General features: G+C 35.2%; 2 protein-coding genes across 4 annotated transcripts in view; both read left to right on the top strand.

The window, feature by feature from the left end:
• The window catches only part of LOC149799209 (ubiquitin carboxyl-terminal hydrolase 9X-like), a 197,299-nt gene extending 185,873 nt beyond the window's left edge, over positions 1-11,426 (top strand). For 2 of the 3 annotated variants that reach the window (XM_089958476.1, XM_089958475.1), the window contains exon 60: positions 1,944-11,426. In XM_089958476.1, the coding sequence (XP_089814602.1) occupies positions 1,944-2,165 (222 nt within the window). In that variant the 3' untranslated portion in view covers positions 2,166-11,426. The remainder of the gene's footprint in view (positions 1-1,943) is intronic. The other variant, XM_089958477.1, reaches the window with a different exon arrangement.
• An 8,820-nt stretch (positions 11,427-20,246) lies between these two features.
• Positions 20,247-23,835, top strand: part of LOC149799208 (uncharacterized) — a 40,288-nt gene continuing 36,699 nt past the window's right edge. The window contains exon 1 of the mRNA XM_089958161.1: positions 20,247-20,376. Within this exon, the coding sequence (XP_089814287.1) occupies positions 20,247-20,376 (130 nt within the window). The remainder of the gene's footprint in view (positions 20,377-23,835) is intronic.

The raw sequence follows: 23,835 nt of genomic DNA, 5'->3' as shown, positions 1-23,835 counted from the left end.
CTGGTTGCGATGACAGCTGTCCTGAAAATCTTGCTATCACTACCCTTCCTGAATGAAAGGTCTTGTTATGGAGTTTTCACCAGAAGTCTTCTTCTGATGTCTGGTTCATCCAAAATGCAAATGAAGCTGACCTCATGACTAATATGACTGCCACAGTGGCTAATCGACTGTCTTACTGCTAAAAAATATTATGTTTCAGTCCATTTGAGAGACTCTTGTTTAATTTATTTGCGATGTGTTATCATGAAATTGATATGGCCTCTTCTTTTCAAGTGTGAATAGAGTCGGGAGACTTGAAGTGATGACCATGAGTACTTCCATGGAAATAAATTTATATGCTTACCCCATTAGATGAATATTTTTGTAGGACAATAAAGATCATAATTCTCATGTATCAATGAAAGTTGCTAGCACACCACCCATTTACCAAAAGCTAAGTTTCCCTAGCTGTCTTGCACTGGCGCCTATTCTGCAGTTTATGGACCCTATTGCTCAAGCTATTGAGTGGGCTACATATGAGGCAGATAAAAAGCTTATCTGGCGTTTTATAGATATTTCTCATGTTGAAGGTTTAACTTGAATTGAGTAGCCCATCTCAGAACATAATGATTGCAGGCTACCAGTGTAAATTATACACTGACATTTAATGGCTAAAAAGACTAATATTAAATTTTTAAATGTACATTGTTTTGGTTAAATGATTTTAAAACACTGTATAATAGTATGTCAAGTAAGAATTGCAGTTCAAGAATTTTTTCAAGGATTCTCACATTGTTTTTAGTCTGTTCTCTGGGAGAAACTTTTGAGTCATCTGGCTGTTGAAATCTTCAACAATTTTAAATAATACATGCTTCTGCTGCCCCATTGCATTTAAGAATTTATATTACTAACAGTGATCGTAGTGAATGTGAGTTGTTTCATGCACTTCATTCATGAACTGCGATACTCCTACACATATCAGCTGATTATATACTTTAAATCATGATCCAGAATCAAGTTCATATTTAAATGGTTGAATCATAAAGTAATGTCTTTTGTTTTTCAGTAAGTATAATGAATTTATCATCTGAAAATTGAAAGATATATAACATAAATGTCATTATCATAGTATTTTGATCATGAATGTTAGATCACGTCATATTATAGGAATCAAAAAATCCTGATAAACACTTGATGCTGATTTTTAAATGCACAACTTGATGTGATCTAGAAATCAAGATTGCATATATATATATATATATATATATATATATATATATATATATATATATATATATATATTCTAGTGTACATGTAAGATCCATCTGCAAACAATAACATGCCAAGAGATCAGGATCTATGTTCTTCTGATTAATCTTTGCAAACAACATTGACCTAGATCAATTTGTGCCTTATGCAGTGGAAATCTGGGTCCTTGTTTTTTTTTTCTTTTTTTGATTTGTCATTTTTTTAAAAATGCATGAACCCAGCCAGCCAGTGCATTATGAAATGGCATATCATGGTCTGTGACATCTGCAGTTAGATCCAGCATGTACATAATTGTATATATGACATGAACTTTGGACTATTATTGCACATTTGGCATATTAGCCTGTTAGTTTCTATGAATCAGTTATGGACTGCATTAACTTTTGCATATGATTGTATTTACTTTGGGTATTTATTCAGTTCAGTTGTGTTGCTACATTGATACAATTGTATGCTTATCTTGAATTCTCTGTTTACAGATTTAAAGCTTTTGCCATAGATTCTAACATTTAATTTTTTTATGCCCCACCACAGCAGGGCAGGGCATATAGTGTCTTTTTATTTGTCCACAAGTCACACCAAGGTTAAGTTCTCCGCTTTGATCAGTTTTCAAGCACCATGGTGGAATATTAGTGATCATTTGCAAATCTAATTTTTTTAAATTTCCTGACTTAAGAGTGCATTCTAATTCACAGGTCAAGGTAAATGGTCACCAGCCAGTCCAGCCAAACAACCAGATCAACAATGAGTTGAATCAGATTGAGATTCCACAATCCACAACAGACCCTGATTTAACATCAGAATCCACACAGGGCAATCCTGATACACGTGAAGAAGAAAGACAGAAGGAAGCAGAGGAAATTAATAATACAAACAATAATCACCCTGGTAAAAGCAGTCCTAATACAACAAAGTGAACAGTGACCAAAGAGGACTGGACAGTTGTGGTTTTTGTAGTGTCTGCAGGTGAATGCCTACTTATGGTGGGCTTAAACTATTTTGAATTTGTTACAGTAAATATGGGTCAGATCATAGGGTTTGGATGCTTCAGACATAAAAGAAATGATGAAAATTAAGAAAAAAATACCAGCATCACTCAATAAATATACACATAGAGTGCAAGTGAGATTCACCTGTTATTGCTAATTGATGTCTTGTGAGTTTATTCCCTCAAAATTGAAGATTGAAAATACTACAGTTATCTTTTCAGCAGACACTAAAGTACTTGCACATAACTTAAGAGATGGTCATGGCTGAAATCTAATCAAACAGGCCTTTTGTTTCAGCAGTACACACCTCATACAAACTACAGGAATCTACAAGGCAGAAGTAGATCATGTACACAGATTCTGTCATAGACTGAATAAGGTTTTGGACTTGAATAGTCATACCAGACTAGTCAAACAGGAGTTGGATGTTGCATCCATTTTTAAAAAAAAAACGATGAAAAGATGAGAAAAAATAAAGACACATGCATCATTTTTTTCTTTCTGTTATACTTTTTGGACAGATCAGTCTCCTGTGTCAGCATCGGGTCTGGCATAACCATTTGACCCCATTACTTTTTCATTTCAGCAAGTTCCTGGATCAAACTCTGCACATGGAGTTATAAAGAATCCTATATTTTCTGGGCTGAATAGGTCATAGGTCCAGTCTGATAAGAATATAATGGTCTTTGCACAGTAATTGTATTTCAAGACTACATACCTTGACCTAAGGTTCAGGTCATTTTAATGCCATGGTCTGTACTTTCCAGAATCAGTTATGCCTGATTGGCTCATACAGAGAGAACTATTAAATGTGTCATACATATAATGTGCCTTTCTTGGTACTTGTGTTTAATCTTCTTGTGATCTGGTAGAGATGAATCTACAAGTGTTCAGTCTTCTTGTGATCTGGTAGAGACGAATCTGCAAGTGTTCAGTCTTCTTGTGATCTGGTAGAGATGAATCTGCAAGACAGCAGTTGAATGGGAGGAGGGATAAAGTTTTGCTTGTACCTCTTGTGTATATTTGAAGGTTTTTTTAATTTTTTCATTGGCGTCATTGATTTTTACAGACAAAACATCAGAATCCTGTGGTGTTTGAAGCTCCAACAGTTTTAGACAAAATACGTGGATGCTATTGAGCAACTGAGTTGATTAATATTATGTTCAATGCTTTCGGCAAACATAGTGTTCATGTTTGTTTTTAAAATTCTGTAGAAAATTGAGAAACAGCTTGTTTCTTCCCAAATTTATTGAAAAAAAGTAAGGTGGCTATGGATTTTCCATGTGTTCTAGTGTGAAATGTTTAGAATCAATGGCTTTGGCATTCATTGGGTTTTGTTAACATAATTTGTTAGCATAATCTGAATGATATTAAGAAATCCCAAGACTTAGTGTGACATTCCTTCAGTAACTAGAGTTCTCAAGGTCATTTGTAAAGCAGTCATGTTCTAACCTTGCTTGAATGGATGACCTTTACATATTAGTAGGAAAATCAAATAAAAACTACCAAAAGTTCTTAATGTGGACTTTTGTTGCAGATTTTTTTTTTCTTTTTGTTTGCAAAATGATGTGTTTTGTAAGTTTTCTTTTCTAGAATATTGAAATAAAATATAGGCATTTTCAGAGATAGCAAACTTGAAACTCAAAGAAGTCAGATATCCAGCCGTGTGTTTAAAAATGAAAAGATGTAAATGAATTTGTTGTAGGTGTAGAGTCAACCAAAACTGGTACACTAGATGCTTAAATAAGCTTAGTCATCTAGATGAGCATTTTTGGTGAAATAATGTGATAAGTCATAATTGGATGAGAATAGTTAGCATATTTTGTGTATATTTGTTTAGAGCAAAGTTACATTTTCCAAGTTTTCAGTTTCTTTATAGGTATGTATATACTTATTGTAATTTAGTAGACATGGTTGCTTTATGGTCTTAAATTGCATGCTCATTACAATCTTTTCAGTAGACAAACACACATAAAATACTTTTCTCTTGATGAAACGTACAGAATTTAACTAATCAGTTTAATATTTATATTTTCTTAATTGTACATACATTATAGTTCATTAATTGCAGTTTTCCTAACTAAATTTAACTGTGTGCCACAATAAGTAATACATTGTATATTGAAATTAATATTGCATGAACTTGACTTCTTGGTCAAGGTAAGAGATGTTATTGACATTGGGATGGAACTGTTTCCAGCCCACTACTACAAATGCATAAATATGTGATACCACTGTATAGCTTATTGTTTCTGAATCATTCAAACCATTAAAATGAATGACAAATATCTTTTCATGCAGTCTTAATATAAACATCTACACTCTAAAGTTTAAGATTTTGTTTGTTACAAAAAACTTGTTTCACGCTTCATGCAGTTGGTTTCATGTGTATATTCACAAGATGCAAACATAGTGTAATGTTCAAACTTTCGTTATCAGATATGTTGTTTTTTTAAACATTAATTAGCCTTGCATACATTAATTTCTTGGGAACCTAGATCTGCAGCATATTCAACTCAGTAGTTATTGCCCTGGTCACTTTAAATGCCTACTGATATGGATTTGAAAACAAGAAAATATCGAAGGCATATTTGAATTACAATCTTGTTTGAATCCTCCTTCTCCACCCTCAAGAGTAAGACTGTCTGATTGCAAAAAAACTATTTTCACCAGTAACATGTATTTTAATGCTGAGGAATCAACACATCATTGATGTAAAAGGGCTGTTGTCTCCCTTCAGAAGACCATTTTTTTCTTTTGACATATGTGGAAATTGTTATTTGAAAAATTAGTTTATTGCATTGTTCTTTTACTTGAATACTGGATTTGTTTTCTTTAGTAAAATATGCCATCTGATGCTGTTCCCTGGTTCATCAGAGTACCCAGTATTGTATAATTTGCAAAACCATTCTTGCACAAAGATGCATCCACTTTCATGAAATTATTAAATTCCAATAAATAGTTAGTGCTGCACTTTGGATGATGTTTCAGTGTTTTAGAATTGTGAGACTTCTAAAGTTATGATCTGTCATTGTTCAAATTTTGCTTACCCTAAAGGTTGTATGCTTGGTCAGTTCAAGTTGTTTTGGACCTTACGTCAGTATACCTGTTTAAGACACATTAATCTGAATAGATGTAAATCTGCTGTTGTGTTGCATAATGTTCTATATATGATAGTCAAGAAACCTTATTGATCTTGATCTTATGGTGGATCTACATTAGCTCGGTGTGGGGCCCTGAGTGGCCGAGTGGTCTAAAGCGCTGTCCGTTACAGATCACTGCCATCTCACCTCTGTCTGCGTGTGTCGAGTCTCGGATTTGGCCAATGTGGGTATGTGAGAAAGCTTGCCAGTAGCTTCTCGAGGGTCGGTGGTTCTTTCCGGGGATTTCCCAGGTTCTTCCTCCACCATTAATACTGGCCGCCATGTATAGCCTATCGTGTGCTGAAAAATGGCGTTAAGCCCTACAACAACAACAATCGGTGGCTAGTGTGCTGGACTTGTGATCAAAAGGGTTCTAATGCAACCATCAGCCCATGTTGGTTAGCATTATCTGTCTCTGACCAAGATACTATTCAAATTAATGCCCTCAGTACCAACTGTTTTGCTATAAATCACCAAACCAGACTTTTATGTATGGGCCCACCAAACATCACAGACTGCTGTAGAATAGGAAAAGAGCTTATAAGGTCACATGGTGCATTTGGTATTTTTGTGGCAGTAATATGTGCATGTAAAGAACCAAAAAACCTGAGATTTGACTGATGCCCTTCTGAACATTTTTTGTTTTAAATTTAGTGCTAAGTAAGATTATTTATATATTCATCTTATTCTTTATGTTTCCTTCTTTCTATCTTTCTTATATCCCAGCCTCTGTAGAAAGGCTATATAATAATCTATTATGTGCATCTGTCTGTTCATCCTGCACAATCTCTTCAGTGTGACTAGCATTGCAGTTTTTTATGAATTGTCATGGAAGTTGGTACCAGTAAAATTTGTGGCCATCAAAATGAAGAGACACATATTAACAAATCACTTTGCACCTGCAATGTTTGTTTGCTATTACCAGTTTTGTCCTGTAGCTTAATGCAGTGTATAACAATCTTATTAGTGCATCTAGTTCCCTAGTTTTTAAGTTATTACCGTGAAAACTAAATTTTGTGGTCATCACCTGAAAAGGCATATATTAACAAATCACTTTGCTGCATCCATAATTATTGTTAGCATTATTGCCCTTTTTGCCTTGTAGCCTAATGCAGTGTGACAGTCTTATTCACACCAGTAGTCCTGCAGTTTTTTGTATTGATAGTCATGAAGGTTGGTAAATACCATGGTCATCACCTGATGTTGCACTTGTCAACAAATAATTTTATTTCTGCAATTTTTGTTTAGAGTTAATGCCCTTGCAACTGAATGCAGTGCAAGACAGAATATTTTGAACACTTGACTTGCACTTGATAGCAACACCTCAAAATAGTTGCAAGCTGTTGCACTAGCCTCTGTTTCAGTATCAGCTTCCACACAGATAAAAACATATACATAATGTACAGCATTTCTCAATCTCAATCGTTCTTTTTTCCCCAGGTCCTAAGCAACAGTTTGGAGTTGGTTTCATATAACCTACCCTGTTTGGATGGGGCTGTGGAGGCTATCTTTGTGCATAAATGTACACTAGTTGCACATTCTTGATTATGTTTTTACATTGGGTGGGGGGCTGCACACTGAATAAATGCTGTAAACCTTGAAATCATGAAACTTCGTGATAGGATGCATCTTACACCCTGATCACAATAGTAGTTCACTGTTATGCACATTTCACACTTCACTGACATTGTTTAAATATTTTACATTAAGATCATACCTCGAGCTCAGTTTATGGTGGAATTGTCAAACTAAATGATTGTATGCATGTGCATTAGTATTGTACTCGTAACACAAACAAATGTCACTGTGACCTACATTTCACATTTTATCGGCTTAGGTTAAGTTTTTACATTGAGCTTATGACCAGATGTTTTTAGAACCTTGTATATGCTGTTATACAGAGATTCATGAAACTGGTGAGGGGATGCATATTGATGAGTACTTCATGTGCAGCACGAAGTAGGTCACACTAACCCATATTGCATGCTTCATGACTGGTTAAATTTTGTGTTGTTTCTCAAGCTCTCTTCCAACTGAAATTATCAAGCTGGATGATTGCATCTCAATTAGTACCACACACCTTATCAGAAAAGGTCATGAACACTACATTTCACAGGCTTTTCCTGGGCTTTTCCTCCACTAGTTACACTGGCCATCTTGTATTGCTATCATGCACTGAAAAAGTGTTAAACTCGAAATGACAACTTTTTTCTTTCTAAACTTTATTTTCACCTACTTTTTTCCTACTTCTTTTAAAAAGTATCCCTACTTATCTGTATTTTTAAATAAAGTATTGTTGGAAAGACTGGATACATATTTCATAGTAGTACGCCCATACCAAAATAGGTCACTGTGTCCTATATTTCACATTTTACTGGTTTAGGTTAAAACTGCATTTAGCTCATGACTGCTTGCGATTTTTGTGTGTAGTGTGCATGATATTGAATCATAAAGCTTGAAGATGGATTATGGCTGCATTTTGTGTTTGACATTATGATATACATTATTACCACACCCTTACAACAATGGAGGCTTATTGTGACCTGTATTTTATCTTTTCCAGACTTTGGTCAAGTTTTAGCAGTTAGCATATGACAACATTTATGGCATGTTTTCTAACCTAGAATCATGAAACTTGGTGAGGATGTATCTTGATAACTTCACATCCTTTTGGCAACAAGAGGTCTCTGTGACCTATAATGTTTCAGTGGCTTTGTTAAGTTTGTGTTCAAAATTTCTGTATTGGGTGCTGGTTATGTCCCACTCATGAACCTTGACAATTTGGTGCATCAAAATTACTACTACACCTGGTGGAAAGGCAAAGGTCACTGCAACCTACATTTTATGTTTACAAACATGTGAGAAGTATTTGTTTTAAGATCACATAGATTCATCAGCGCTAGACTTGTACACATTCTGGCCTCTTTCTGACCAATACAGTTGGAAGTAGAAATAAATAGTTTGTTCATTGGTAAACTTTAAATATTAATGACTATACATTGTATATTGCATGAGTGAAAGTTCTCCATCACATGATGGAAACTACGTCTTTACAATGCCCCTACATGTCAATCTTCCAAATCTTGCATATCCATTGAGTGTTTTGGGTGGGGAGGGGGCTCAAGTGGTTGGAAAGCATTTATTAGGGAAAAAATCCATGCTTAGCAAGCAAACAGAATTTTCCTGTTGTATTCAATTCACTCGAGGCTCCTCATATGTTCTGCTGAATCACGAGTTCATACTTCACTCCAATTAATTCACTGTCCTGAATAACTCAGTCTTGTATTTCACTGCTATTTGATTCCTACATTTGCCTAATCTGACCTATATCAGATTGAGGGTACTGATATATTTGATTGAGACACCTCAGCTGATTCTATACCTTCATTCATATCATTCTACTATTGTTTTTCCTATAAAAAAGACTTTGATTCATAGAAAGAATGTTTTTTTTGAAAAATAATTTGTTGCATTATCTTGGCTTGGTAGTCAGAGGTCAGGACAATTGGAATTTTGCCCATGCTAAATTCGCAGACAGTAACTGCATTATTTTCCTCTCCTATTCACTACAGTTTCAGATGTATAAATGGCTATAAAAAGAAGCAGATTTCTTGAGTTGAAACTTCAAAGCATAACCAACAACTTCTCCCAACTGCTGGTCCTGTATGTGGAAAATACATTGTCTACTTCACCAGCTTTATACATTGTATATATTCTGACCTACTTTCATGGTTAGAATGCTTGGGATGCACAGTCATTTAGAAAAGAAAGAAAGAAATAACCAGCCTGATTCCAACTGATTTGTGCAGAATAAAAAATAAAACACAAAGCACCATAATTTATGAATATTTAATTTATTTGACAAAAGTTAAAAGTATCTGATCATATTTTTGTATGTGTCCATTTTCCTTTTTTTATGCCGACTGTTAGTGTTGGACCATTTCTGAAATAAATGTACATGTAGCACAATTATATTAGCAGCAGTTATCTAGTTCATTGTTTGATAAATTATGTGTTGTGATAAAGGATGCACTTTTTTAACAAAAAATTACAATGAGTAATTTATGTCATACTGATTCAATGGATGTATGCATCATATTAAAGAATCAGAATTTTGGATTGTTCGTTACAGTTTTCATGCAAAAATATAGTATCAGAATTACTCTAATTTTAGCTTATGGGGTGTTTCAAACCCCCGCTCCCCCCAACCCCACACAAGAGCTTTGCCCTCAACCCACAAGGAGGCCTAGGTGGCCCCATTGACCCTGTGCCAGCTTTTCAGTATTGTGGTTTTTCCCAAGTTTCACCTATGATATTGTGTTGTGTTTCCCACAACATAACAAACTGTGTTGTACATGCGTACCAGTATAAAAATTGGATCACTTGACTGCTTATTTCATGTGAGGCCTCACCTGTAATGGCCAGTCAAGCTAATTATCAATGCATGAATTACATTTGTACTGCTGGCTGTCACTTCGAGGTAAGGAGCCTGTGACTTGCACCCAGTGAAATCTGGTTTGTGCAGGTTGACAAAGTATTTCAAGCAGATTTTAGAATGAACCATTTTTTTAAAAACTTTAAATAGAAAATAACATTAATCTGTATCAGTTCATTATAGTAACCTTGACTTGACATCATACAAATAATGTTCCTTTTTTTAATACTTTTTATTTCTTTTATACCCTGTCACAGTAGATGGTTTGGTGGATATGTATATAAGTAGGTGGCTTCATGTTATAACAGCACAATACTGGATAGGCTATGTATTGCTGGTTAAAACATTTAAACTTTTTTTTTTAAATTACAAGTTCAGTTGTAAAAATAAAGATTGCAAAAAATGCTTTAGTTTTAAAAGGAGCCATACTTAATTTAGTCTAAAGTTATTTTCTGCTTAATGTTTTCAATGGCTACTGGAGACTTGTGCAAGCTATGTAAAGGTGATTTGTGTAATCATTGATTACATTCTGGTTTAAATTTGTTGCATATTATAATTATCATTTAAAGATGCACATATTGACAAATCTGTGTGCTCCATTGATTTTGTAGAGTTGTCTTTTATAACAGCTAGATGCACTGTATGACAGAATTTTGTGAATGTAACTATTTTTTTCTGTTTTTAGTGGATTGCTGTGAAACTTGATATATATTATATTCATCATCAGAAGATATGAATATTGACCAATTATTGCACTCATGCTATTTTCATAAGGGTTATATCCTTTTTCTCTGTAGATTTATCTTCATGGGGTAGGGGTGCGATGCCCAAGAAGTGGGGGTATATCTCTGTGGGCAAATTGCTCACTATTCCTTTCATTTTATTAAGTGATATACCATCTTGAATTTATATGCTTTTAAATCAATTGATAGCTGTAAATGTCTAAACTTCAATTAAGTTCATCATGATACAATCCAATGTTGATAACTGCACATCAATACTAGGTGTATATGGCTGCCGCAATTTAAAAAGTAACGGTATTTGCTTATTATTTAGATTTTACAGTGTGCTGTTTCCTGTTTGGTGAGTGTTCTGTCTGGTTAATACAGCAGTATATTCAACACTGATAGAACTTTCCCCCAAGTGTCCCATGGAATTTGCTGCAATATAATAACAGAGAGGTGGGGGGGGGATTCTCTAATGCAAGGTTAGGTTTATTTTCAGGTCCAATTTATATATGTTTTGATGTTTATGAGATAGTAGTTTGAAGAATGAAAGAAGAGATATAGCTATCTTCAAACAAGTAAGAAATGTATATTTATAAACTTGTCTTCTTTCATTCATATGAAAGTACTGGGATTGTATGAAATTTTATCAGTAATTATGCACATTTGTTAATATGCTTTGTTCTGTCTTGTTCGTTTTTACATTAGTTTTCATTTTATTTTATCGTTATATGAACTGCCTCCTCCGCTTTATGCTTACATGAGTTAGCTTCAAACAGAAGGTTCATCGAGTTTGTATGCTTGTTGTTTTGTACAGCATTTATTTTCAAAAAATGCCTAAATTATTTTATAATGATAAAATAAAATGTGACATTGAAATGATAAACTATTTTGTCTCTTGCTTTTGTAGATTGCCTGCATAGGAGTGGATGAAATATTTTGTGGCTATTTTAATTTTCAGATCACCAGGCCATAAGACCAAGTGAGTTTATGGTGTCAACCTTGTCCTTTGTTGCTTGCCATCCATCTGTCAACACCAGGTTGTTAATATTGAAGTCTGTATTTCAGATCTAAATTAAATCAAACTTCGAATATCTGCTTATATCATCAAAAGATAGGAAGATAATGAACAAGACTTCTGCATATTAATGAGGTGATCTTGCATCAGAATTATAGCTTACTGCATTTGTATGGGAAAATATGAACAAGTTTTTTTCAGATGTAATAAATACTGCACGACCTTTGGAGTGCAGTATATCCATCCGACAAAACGAGTTCATATTTTCCCATACAAATGCAGTAACCTTTTTATTATATGCTCATTTTCTTATTCAACCTAAGGCTTAATTATATAAACAAAATACATTACCAGAAACAAAGTAAATGAATATATGTTGTATTCCAAACTAAATACACAAGCGCATATTTATGATTACACAACAACAACATTATTAATGCGCACATAACTCAACCCAGATAAATTTGATCTTAGTCGCATGCTAGACATCAGTTTCGAAAGAAAATGGCGTTTTTGTCTACTTAAAATTGAAATTTGGAGTCATATTTTGAATGAATGCGCATTGCAACAAGTTTTCCGTTTGATCTGGAATGAATAGGTTTTGGTATTTTTGTCGATTCTACGAAATTTCGTAATTATGGACTGGATTTATATGTGACAATTCCACATGAAATAATCGGTTGAAGAAGCGAGGGAGAAGCGTTTTGACATCTGCAAATGTGTTTCTGCTTCTGTCATTGAATATTTGAAATCATACTGTGGGAAAAATACGAAGCCTTTCTATTGCAATTATCAAAAAGATGCTTATTTCATTTTGAGTGCAGTAAGGAGCATGTAATTGCACTTAAACTCGAAATTACAGTACAATTTCAAAATGTGTAATCAAGATTGAGAACCAATGATATGGCTCATGTAATTCGGATTTGCAGAACTAAGAAAGTACATTTTGAGGAAATTCAGGATGTAAAACTGAAAGTATATTTTTTTGCCATTCTTATGTCGAGCTAAAGACAGTTTATGCCTTGTTACTTGTATGTTATTTGTAAGAACCCTTTGTGGCGTCTACTGTATAGCTAGCCTAAATCCGAAACATTGTATCAAAAAAAGTTGGCTCGGAATGTACCAAAGCAGCTGGTATGTGGCAGTCCATGAAACATTTGCTTTATTTCATTCAGAAACAAATTTTATCAACCAAAACGTAAAGCGCCTACTATGCGAGTATACATGATTTGTTTCCAAATCAAAGGTGCTGGCGTCTGCGTCCATTGTTTGTTTACAATAGAAAGTAGTTCTTTTATGCACGAGAATGCAATATGAAGGTGTGCAATATCATAAAATACTGAACGATTCTGACAATATAAAGTTAATGGAGAAAAAAATGAGTATATAATAAAGGCTAACTTTGTTACCACTCTAGAAGCAGTATTTCTAATCCAGTTATCAAACTTGAAATATATGCATATATCATTAAGACTTCAGATGAGTTCAGTAATGAGCAAGATCATGCATAATAATGGTTTAATCTTATGTCAGATTGACTGAACTACTCTGGAAGCCATATTTCTGATCTGATTTGGATCAAACTGGGAATATGTGCTTCTATCATCAAGTTTGATAGTGAGATACATGGATATTAATGAGGTGATCTTGCATTTGGTTGACTGAGCTTGTTAACACTCTTGAAGCTTTATCTCTGATCTGATTTTGTTCAAAATTTAAATATGGGATTATGTTATATCGATCTTGGGTGGGTTCAATAATGAGCAAAATGTGCTTATACTAGTGATGTAATCGTGCATCTAATTTGGCCGCGTTTGTTACCTCTTAGAAAGAAGGAAAAACTATTTGCACAAAACTACTTAAGTTCTGTTACACATGCCTTGAAACAACTTTGTAGTTGACTTGCATATGAGACCGGAAGATATCTGTTGATTTGAGAGTTAAAAGTTTGGGATCAGGGTGACTTCAACATGGTTCATACAACTTTAAAATGTCTTTGAATAACAAAGCATGACTGGAATACTTCAGTTTTGGCTAAGTTTATTTTATCATTGAAACTTCCTTGAATTTTTTCACAAAATGCCTTGAATATTTGGTGAATAAAAAACATTAAATCTAAATCTAAATCTATCACTTTAAATTCTGACTTTTTGCTTTTATTTTCGAAAAATAATTAATAAACAAGTAAGATAGGATACAATTGGGTGTGTCAAATGATACGGACGCTCTAACCGCTAGGCCACCGGAGCCGTTTAAACGTTTCTATTATTGTTGAACGTGGATAATGTACTAGAGCCGAGGTACAAAAAAATAGCGTATTAATATTTAAAATAATTTGTTATATATAATATAGCAATGGAGAAACTAATACGCTCCATGAATGCTGACACGTAGCTTCAGTAGTTGACTGTTGGAGGTCCGTTTGTCAGCGTAGGATTTTCACAGTGCCTTCGATCGTCCCTGGTACTTCCTCGTCTGTTTACGTTGGTATCTCATGAGTTTACCCTCGGATACCATCTTAAATTATCATCGTTTATAACCTTCTTTGATCATTGCTTCCTTAATTTAACAGCAAACACTTATATTGGGATTATCTGACCATGAATTGGCAAAACCCGTTATAATTGTTATAATTACAGCATTTTTGATTTTTGATGTCCTCTGCCAATTTACTGAATTTAATACATTCTAGAACACAAAATATAATGCTGGTTGGGATAATTTTGCGATCAGTGTGTGTGTGAGTATGTATGTATGTATGTATGTGTATATATATAGAGAGAGAGGGGGTAGGGCGAGTGGTCTAAGGCGCTCTCCGTTATGGATCACTGCCATCTCACCTCTGTCTGCGTAGGTTCGAGTCTCGGATTCGGCCATTGTGGGTATGTGAGAAAGCTTGCCAGTAGCTTCTCGAGGGTCGGTGGTTCTTCCAGGGGATTTCCCGGGTTCTTCCTCCACCATTAATACCGGCCACCATGTATAGCCTATCGTGTACTGAAAAATGGCGTTAAACCCTACAACAACAACAAGAGAGAGAGAGATCAGTAATTAATAAGAGCTGAAATCAGCCGTTTACATTCTCTTACAATGCACACGAAAACAACAATAACTAATAAAATTAATTGGGTATGACGTGTTCTGTTGTTTTTATTTTAATATTTCACATGATCTGAATCAGGCTGTCATTTGGGCAAAATCCGCCCGTAATTTGCGTCGAATCAGCCACGGTCCAAATCAGCCAGCATTCATTTTTTTATTGTTATCTAGGCATGATTACATATGTAGGCACGTTATTAGCAAAACCTGTAAATGTAGTCATCGATGTTTAATATTAGCTGCCCTTTCAGCTTTCAACCGTTTTCGTTGCCCTGGTTTTCGACGAGCAGAAACGTTCGGTTTCTTAACTTGTATGCTCCTATTGTTGTTTGAATAGAATTAGTATTTTTAATTTCTGTATGGAAATTAAGAAATGTTTGAGAATAAGTTTTATATTGTCAGCAATTTTTTTGTATCAAGTGTTTTTATTCATCAAGCATAACACATATTTCCCAAACAAAATATTGTTCCCACTCCCATACAGAAATCGTCTCGAGTCCACGATTTGAGTGTTCGATGCGGTGGAGAAGTTCACCATAAGTCCGGAAATCTAAGGTTTTTTTTTCAGTACAGTCGCTTGCTTCAGTCGGTTATTCAGAGATTCGGCATTGTTGTTTGTCCAAAGTTTAAAAATTATTTGGTTTTTCAGCAGATTGAAGACGTTTTGTTTAATGTTTGCAGACAAATACTTGTATTACATTCTGAACCTTGGATATTTGTTGAAATACCGCAACAAATCGTCCTCTCGTTTCGAAAATTCAAGCTCATCTAGGCAGAAAATTAGTCCATTTTTGTTTCATTGAAGATGTTTATTTAAAAAAGTTCTCTATGTTCCTGACTGGAGCCTTGAATTTGAAGAAAATGTCTGATATTGTCTCGTTAAATGCTTCATAGAGAGTAAAAAGACTGCATTTGGGAATTTGTTTCTTAGTGTGTTGCTTGTGGCTTTTTCGTCGTGTTTACCAATGTAAAATTGTCTGAATCGAGTTTCATTGTATTAAAAAGAAGTATGGCAGTTGCTTTGTTCACGATCCTAATGAAGACAGTAGGCCCTAGGAAAACAGGGTACTGATTGGTTTTCATGCAAATCATACTCCTATTTTTGTGACAGACATTTGACCTAAATTGAAAGTTCTGTCGACACCAATAATGCATGTTAATTTAAAACATCTCTGATTATATCTAACTACATTGCTTACGATTATGCAAGGTACACCGCACAAATATAGTGTACTTGTTTCGTATGATCTAGCTATTAATGCCATGATTAACAATATATATATATATATATATATATATATATATATATATATATATATATATATATATATATATATATATATATATATATATATATATATATATATCTTCATTAACATCAAAGTAGTTTTGGATATATTTTAATAGTTTTTGGTAGTTTGGGGCTAATTTTGGGTAGTTTGGGGTTAGGTTTTGGGTAGTTTTGGATATTTAATGCTGCCTAACCTGGCCGAAGACATGTGAACTTGTGCATTAGGTCGGAGTCATTCCCATTTCTGTCCATCATTATGTACTGTTTTTCATTGTTCTGTTAAAGACAAGGAGAGATCATGGAATGGCCTGTTCCCTGTCGTCTGACCGTTAGCACAAATTTGTTATAGCTACTCCAACTAAATTACTTTGAGAATTGCCATAAGACTTTACACATACGTTTATCTCAGGATCGAGTTCATCCTAAACGCAAATAGTGCTGCTCAGACATCTTGAAAATCTTGTTATCGCTACAACTTCTGCATAGATGGTTATGTTTTTAAAAAAATGGTGTTTTCTCTAAAAGACATATTATAATGTCTAGTTGGTCCTGCATGAAAACGGCGCCTATCTGTCGTCCAATATGGCCACCGAAGCAGCCATCTTTAAAATCTTGTTATTGCTACTCCTTCTAAACAGAATGCCAGATTGGCATGGGATTTTCACAAAATTTTCAGCAAAATACTTGTTTTATTTCGTCACAGTTAGAAAAGAAATCGAAAACAAAAGTAGTGCATTATAAAGTATCTGTATTGATTCTTAATTCAAAAAATAAAATTAAACGTAAATATATTCGAGAAGCCATGCAGTTTTTGCAGTAAAACTATACGAGAACCAAAGTATTCCGCAGGATTGGTTCTTTTCTTGCGATTTATCTTTTAACTTTGAAAGTGTATATATTATGCTGAGTTAGAGAATGTGTATATATTATGCTGAGTTAGAGAATATAAAAATGATCCATTTTATTGGTAGAAAACGCTATCAGGATTGAACAAACTGTATTCCTATTTAAATATGTATGACTATGTAATTTCTATGTGTGATTTATGATTATATGTACGAGTTTGCGATTCATATATGTAATTGATTGTTTTGTCCTTGCTATTATCGTGTCTGTACCAATTCTCATTGTTAGTAATCTCCGAAAGGAGGAAATAAAGATAGAATTAGTGGGCTTTAGAAGAAACCCATCCTCACAATGTACAACTCAGTTACCTTAGGTCAACCCCATTCTACGTCTAAGTTTGGTTACCTGCTTACAAGGCAAGTTTTAGTTGTCCATCCGTAATGGAGGGTTTCGTCCTCTTAATGCGATTTGCTCCTTGTCTAGCAAACTTGGTTTCGTTCAGTGTCGAATGAGAATCACCCCATGTACGCGCGCCTCCATGGCAGTCGTAGTAGTGTGTATTACTACTGCATGTAGTGCATGTTTCATTCATTAATTGAACGACGTGCGAAATGGTAAGTAAAACGTTGCAATACTTTTTTGTTTCAGTTATGTTATTCATATAATAAAGGAGAAGGATCATTATGTTTATTTTGAAGTATATAATAAAATGGTTATTGACCGAGTATTACAAAATAGTGGACATTCGGGCAATATGCTGTCACATGACCTAAGTTCCAATATTTTTCAATACTTAGTCAATAATATATATATATATATATATATATATATATATATATATATATATATATATATATATATATATATATATATATATATATATATATATATATATATTTACCAGATTATCAGCGGTATGTACTTAGGAATAAAGATATATTAAACCTTCTCCCAAACCCCCAACCCCACGACAGTAATATGTTAAGTTCTAAATAATCACCATGATTTAAATGAAAATTCATCTCTTTTTTCTTCTTTTTTTCGTCTTCTCCTTTTCGTTATGATTAGTAGTATTGTTATTATTTTTATTATTATCATCATCATCACCATCATCTCACCACATTCAAGTAAACGCATGCTACCAAAGTAAAAATCGGGGTCGTTGTTGCCAACATATCAGAATAATTAGGATTATCTTCTGCCCACTGAAATTGATTTTGTGGTCCAAATATCAAGGTCGCTGTTATTGATCGAATACATTTTTTTTTTGTGCATGATCATTTTAGTTCTAGACCGTTCCCTAACCAAAGTTTGTGGAGGATCAAGCGTGAAAGAGGCCATTAAATTTTGGGGATCAGAAAGTCAAAGGTCAAAGTTATTGTGACTCAAACAAACTTGAGTTTGGTCAATAACTTTAATCCAAAGTTCTTTTACCAAATAGTGTGGATGGCTTGCATCTGAGAAAAACGAGAAACCAATTTCCGTTGGGGTTTAAACGTCAAAACATGTCACGGTCATGTTTGTTCTAATAAGAAAATAACAGTTTCATCTCCAGGTCATTGTGACCAATTGACCAAAAATGTCCAGAGTCAGTTATGCCCTACCAGTGCCTACCTATTGGACTATTAAACACGCGGAGGGCGTATGATGCATAGTTCATGGCAATCTTATTTCTGTTTGCTTTATATTTATAACCTTTTTGTGCGCATCAAAGTTTTCGTGTGCTGCGTATTGTCCAGAAGGTCAAAATACCACAAACCATGTAAAGGTCCGCAATTGAGATTCACTTAACACTGCATAGTATTGACACATAGTTTCCTTCTGCAGTTGTAAAAGTTGTTCCAAAGTAGTTCTCTGTCTTCCTCACAACATTAAATTATTTCATTATTTCGACTTATCTGTCTCTCTGCCAGGTCCAATTATCTCTTTATCAGTCCTTGGAAAAGCCAGTGGACTGCACTTTCACCAATTCTTGTACAAACTGTGAAAGGCAGTCCTCTGTTTTCTTCACAACATACAATCATTCCGTTCAGACGATTTGGCTGTCCGTTATCGGAAAAGCAAACTTTTATTTCCCCATCCCATCCCACCACTGGTCCATTGCCATACGCCGTGACCAGCCAGCTTTGATATACAAGAAACCTATCTCTATGGCAGAGTACATGATCAGTTAGTTCAACATATCAGGTCCATCATCACTATTTTATACTAGTTAACAAAGTCACAGCTATAGCGACTAGCTTTCCAAACTGGTGAATGCGAAAACGTTTTAAGTATGCAATTTTAATCGAAAAAACACCTTACGATTCACCAAAAATGTATTTTTATTGGAAGTTTGTATTCAAGGATAAAAACATGACCGGTCACGCTTTTCTTTATGTCACATATTGCAAATTTCGTCACAGATTAACGTAGAGCCTCTGTAATACTTACCTACCATTTGAATTTGAAACGAGTGAACATATTTGCGCAGAGATTTTGCGTTAAATAAATAAAAGAAACTTTTAACTGATTCTCTTTATTTATACTGGTTTATGTTTACATTTATTGAACTTTCCCGACAAATCGATTTAATTTATGTAGCGACCTGAAAGCTATCATTTATAGATGCCCATTTAGTATCATGCATGATCTGTTATTCAACTTTTTCAAGTAGAATCCCTTCCAGACCTTGATTGAACTTCGTTAATTCACTACACGCATTGATATAAAGGAACTTATGATTTTTCCTTTGGCTTTGGGGCTGAAAACACGATTGGTGAAATGTGTATTTCATGTACAGTCGAACAATCGAATTTAAATTTGTATGTAATGTCGGTGGCGCGTTGAAAGGAGGATCAATTCACCACAGGTATAAAGGATGATACTAAAACTTTCCCAGACACGAGAAGGGCGTCTTTCTTTACGAGAGTTACTAATTTAAAGGAATCAACTTCTAACCTTTCTGTTAATCACATTCCCGAACTCTGCAGAGTTAAATGGTCACTCTGGCAAGTATTTTTGTGATACTTTTCTCGATGTGCATCTTCTACAAGAAGAGATTAGTTTTTGTCCCTAATACAGTGAGAGATTTTGTCGCCATTCCAGACCAGATTTGTAGCCAATATGCTTTTTCATGTGAGATTATACTGAAGACATTTTCGCACGCTGTCAGTCACAATATGTGCTGTGAAACTAGTTATACGTAACAAGTTTTGACAAGGTGACATCTGCATAGCATCCTACAAACTCGTACACGTATGGAAATCATCTGTAAAATTTAGTCTCTTGTATTGTCAGTGATAGTAAAGATTTCAAGTTGGTTTTGACAACAGCAGATTTGTGAGAACTGACAACATCGAACACGAACCTTTTGCACGTGATAATCGTGTGGGAAAACGGTTTATTAACTACAACAGCGTTTTGCTGTTACCAGAGTCACGTTAAAATATTTCGAATCCGTGCTTTTTATCAATATGCCTTCCGTGTACGAACGTGTTTTGTCTGTCATACGAAAACCTCCAGAACTACGGGCGGAATTTGAGTGTCAGGAACTGGTGTCCTGGTTTCGGAACAAGTCCGTTATTTTCCGGTCCTTAAAAACAGGTAATCAACATGACTGCTTCTTTGTCCGTATGTATGTCTTCATTTTACCTGTATTTTTGTCTTGAAAGGCTCTTGTTTGCTCTTTGTGTTAGGACAAATGAAAATTTGTGTTTTCACAAGTGATCCTTCGGAACAGGTTTCAACATTTTGTCGTAGTGCTAATCCCACTCTAACTCAAATATACTTTCTCTTAAATTACACAATAGCGGATGGTCCATGTGTGCATTTTCTAAAGATAATGGGTGTGTGACGTGACGGGTTGTTATGCCGTCACTGTGGTAGGTGTGGGGTGGGGTGCTTCCAGTATTTTATTTAAATTATTATAGCAGTCCCACCCAGGCTCGATTTTGGTTGGAAGCTAAGTTAGTGAAAAATATATGTAAAGCTCTGAGCCCCCAGTCAGCAATGCCGACGGTTAAATGATTGAATATACAAACAAGTTAAATTCAGCGAATAACAATTTAATGATGATTCAATAATCAAATGATTAAAATTTCCTAAGTACTCTCCTTCAGTTCGACCCTGTGATAGCCTATTGCATCATTTGATTTGTAGTGTGGGATAGCTTTCCACCTGTCCCTGTATTCTACTCATCTGTGTATTCTACTCTCCAATTCCTCCAATTCCTTCTCCTCTTCCTCCCGACTTCCTCCAAATTCCTTCTCCTTCTCGGCTTCTTAATACTCCTCCTACTTCTCCACTTCCTCCTCCTCGACTCTTTTCCCTCCTCCTCGACTCTCTCCACCGACTAGACTCGTCGACTCCGACTGCTCTGCTAGTCTCACTTCCCTCTCCCCTCTTAGAGACTTGGGATTTATCTAAACTGGAGGTTCTATCCCCCAAAACGCTTCCTGTGAAAACACAAGAACGGTACAATATTTTCCTTAGCCCTCTCAGCTCACGTTACACCCAACCTATCATTTGATAACGGCAATTCAATTTCTTCGGTCACGCATTCATTCACATCGAAATACTCGTACGTTCTTGTATGGTAAAACAACGTCGTAATGAAAGCACTGTATCAATTACTTCTCATACATACATCAATGGATTGCGTCACATCAGTACATATTCGTAATATCATTATACTAACAATATCACAGCAGTCAGACGCATTTCTGTACATTACAGCTCGTACAAAGTACACAAATATTCAAATATCCATGCTCTGATATATCCATACGTCCATATCAAATAATCTTACACACTTCAACCATTTTCCAAGTTCACAATTCAAGCATGTGTAAAATCTAACATATCATGAATAAATGCACTAGTTTACTACGAAGCAATATAATAGCGAATTACAAAATTAATTCTGAGCACAAGCTAACAATCTACATAATTCTCTACATAATATTCAAACTCATTTCTCAAATACGCACGTAAATTAAACGTACTAAACGATCATAGTAATTAAGTATACATACTACACACAATTACAATTACAATGCCGTAATATTCTGCAAAAACCGAGCAAATAACTTACTGACCTTTATGAAGTTTTGTCTTTCCTTAGAATCTCCTCTCTTAGAATATCCCTTCTAAGTTTTACCCCCAAATTACGAGTGGCTCTCTCAATCAAACTTAGCGGGCAATGTCCTTCTCGTTGTATGTCCACTTGGGGACGGATTTAGAACACACCCGTTCCTCGCAGTTCCTCTGATTTTAGGACAGAGCTGTAACACATAGGTGGGAAGTCGCTCGATCCGTGCAGATCCAAGATCTCGGGTCTTCAATCTGGTCATGGTAACCTTGTGTAAGAGATTAACTCTTGCCTGCGGCAGTGTTATGACATCAAAACATGGTTCAGAATAATACCTGAGTTTATACACGACTTACGAACTGGGGCTGAGCAAACGTGACAGGGTGTCATTATATCGTATCATTATTGATCCGTGGATACGTTATTGTTATTGCTATTAGTAGTAGTAGTAGTAGCTGTAGTTGTAGTAGTAGCGTTGTTGTTGCTGCTGCTGCTGTTGCTCCAATTCCATTACCAGTCACTGGTAATAATATAATTTGACAATTTGACTTGAATTATTTTGAATTATTTAATAGCTGATGGCCTGTGTGCATTTTCTAAGGATAATTGGTGTAATTTTATCATATCATTATTGATCCGTGGATATGTTATTGTTTTTGTTGGTAGTAGTAGCTGTAGTTTTAGTTTTAGTATCATTGTTGTTGCTGCTGCCTCTGTTGCAGTTGTTGTTTCTCTATCACTGAGTACATTTTAGTATTTTGCCTTCATAATAATAATTAGCGACACTTACAGACGTCTATTAGGGCCTTACCGCTTGGCTATAAAACATAACCAAAGTGAGATTATCCCACCTTTGAATTCGGAGGCTGATCAGAATTACGTCATCACTGCCTTTTTTCCTCACTTTCCGAGATACGGAGATATTGAGATACATTCCCTCCGCCCTTGCATGCACGCGGACTACCCCAAGGACAGAAAAGAAACTTGGATAAACGAATATATTGACCGGTATGTTGGAGGGGGGATGATGGTCGGTAGGGGTGATTAGACATTCATTTCAAATAATGAATGAGTTACGCTGTTGGAAGCTTCCCAATAATAACATAAATTAGTACACAAAATGCCCATATAAAATGCAAATTGTTGCGCACAGATACGAATAATGCTCTTATTATGTGGTTTCCCCACCCCCGACCTTTCTGCGACATTCGTGTGTGGATCATGCACCCATTCAATTCTCCCTTTTCCTAGCATCTGTGTACAACTATTGTCTTTCGTCTAGCAATTTCCATCAATCAGTTATTGGTCTCACGTGCCTGACAATTGGCATGTGTGATCAATGATTCAAGTGTCAGAACAAATATGTCATGGACCCCTGGGTCATGTCTGGGTTTTTTCCTCCACTCATCGCATCCTCCCGTGAATTTTCCCCTAGGATATAATATAGACTCTATTGTGATCGTCCTCCTGATATAACCCCATATAAACTTACAGAGCACGAAAAGACTGTGAAAACTCTCTCTCTCTCTCTCGCGAACCTCACACTGTAACCACAAATACACTTACAGGCAACGAAAAAAGTGAACTCACACTGACCCTGGAATCTATACACGCACCCAGTGAATTAACAATTATGCAACTGCCCTTGATAAACCTTTATAAGGACAAGGCAATATGATCAAACTAAGGGTTGGAATCAAATGGGATACTTGCATAATCAGCACATAATTATAGTTGACACTTGCTACCAAAATACGTCCATTAAAAAAGACTCTTAATCTTCTGTCTCGGCAGTGTAGAATTTCTGCAACAGCATAGTTCGTGACAACACTAGGTTATGAATGTTGATCAATCTCACTTGATTCGGCCCACAAATACATTCGGAAAGAAACTAAATATTAAATAGTATTAAAGAAGTATTCGTGGAGTATTTTTGAGGACCATCTCGATCCACGTTTAAACCATCTAGATTA

Source organism: Sinohyriopsis cumingii, chromosome 5 (assembly GCF_028554795.1).
Source record: "Sinohyriopsis cumingii isolate HCF-2022 chromosome 5, ASM2855479v2, whole genome shotgun sequence".
NCBI classification, from domain to species: Eukaryota; Metazoa; Mollusca; class Bivalvia; order Unionida; family Unionidae; genus Sinohyriopsis; species Sinohyriopsis cumingii.
The sequence above is the reverse complement of the archived record's forward strand: the minus strand, read 5'-3'. Positions and strand labels throughout refer to the sequence as shown.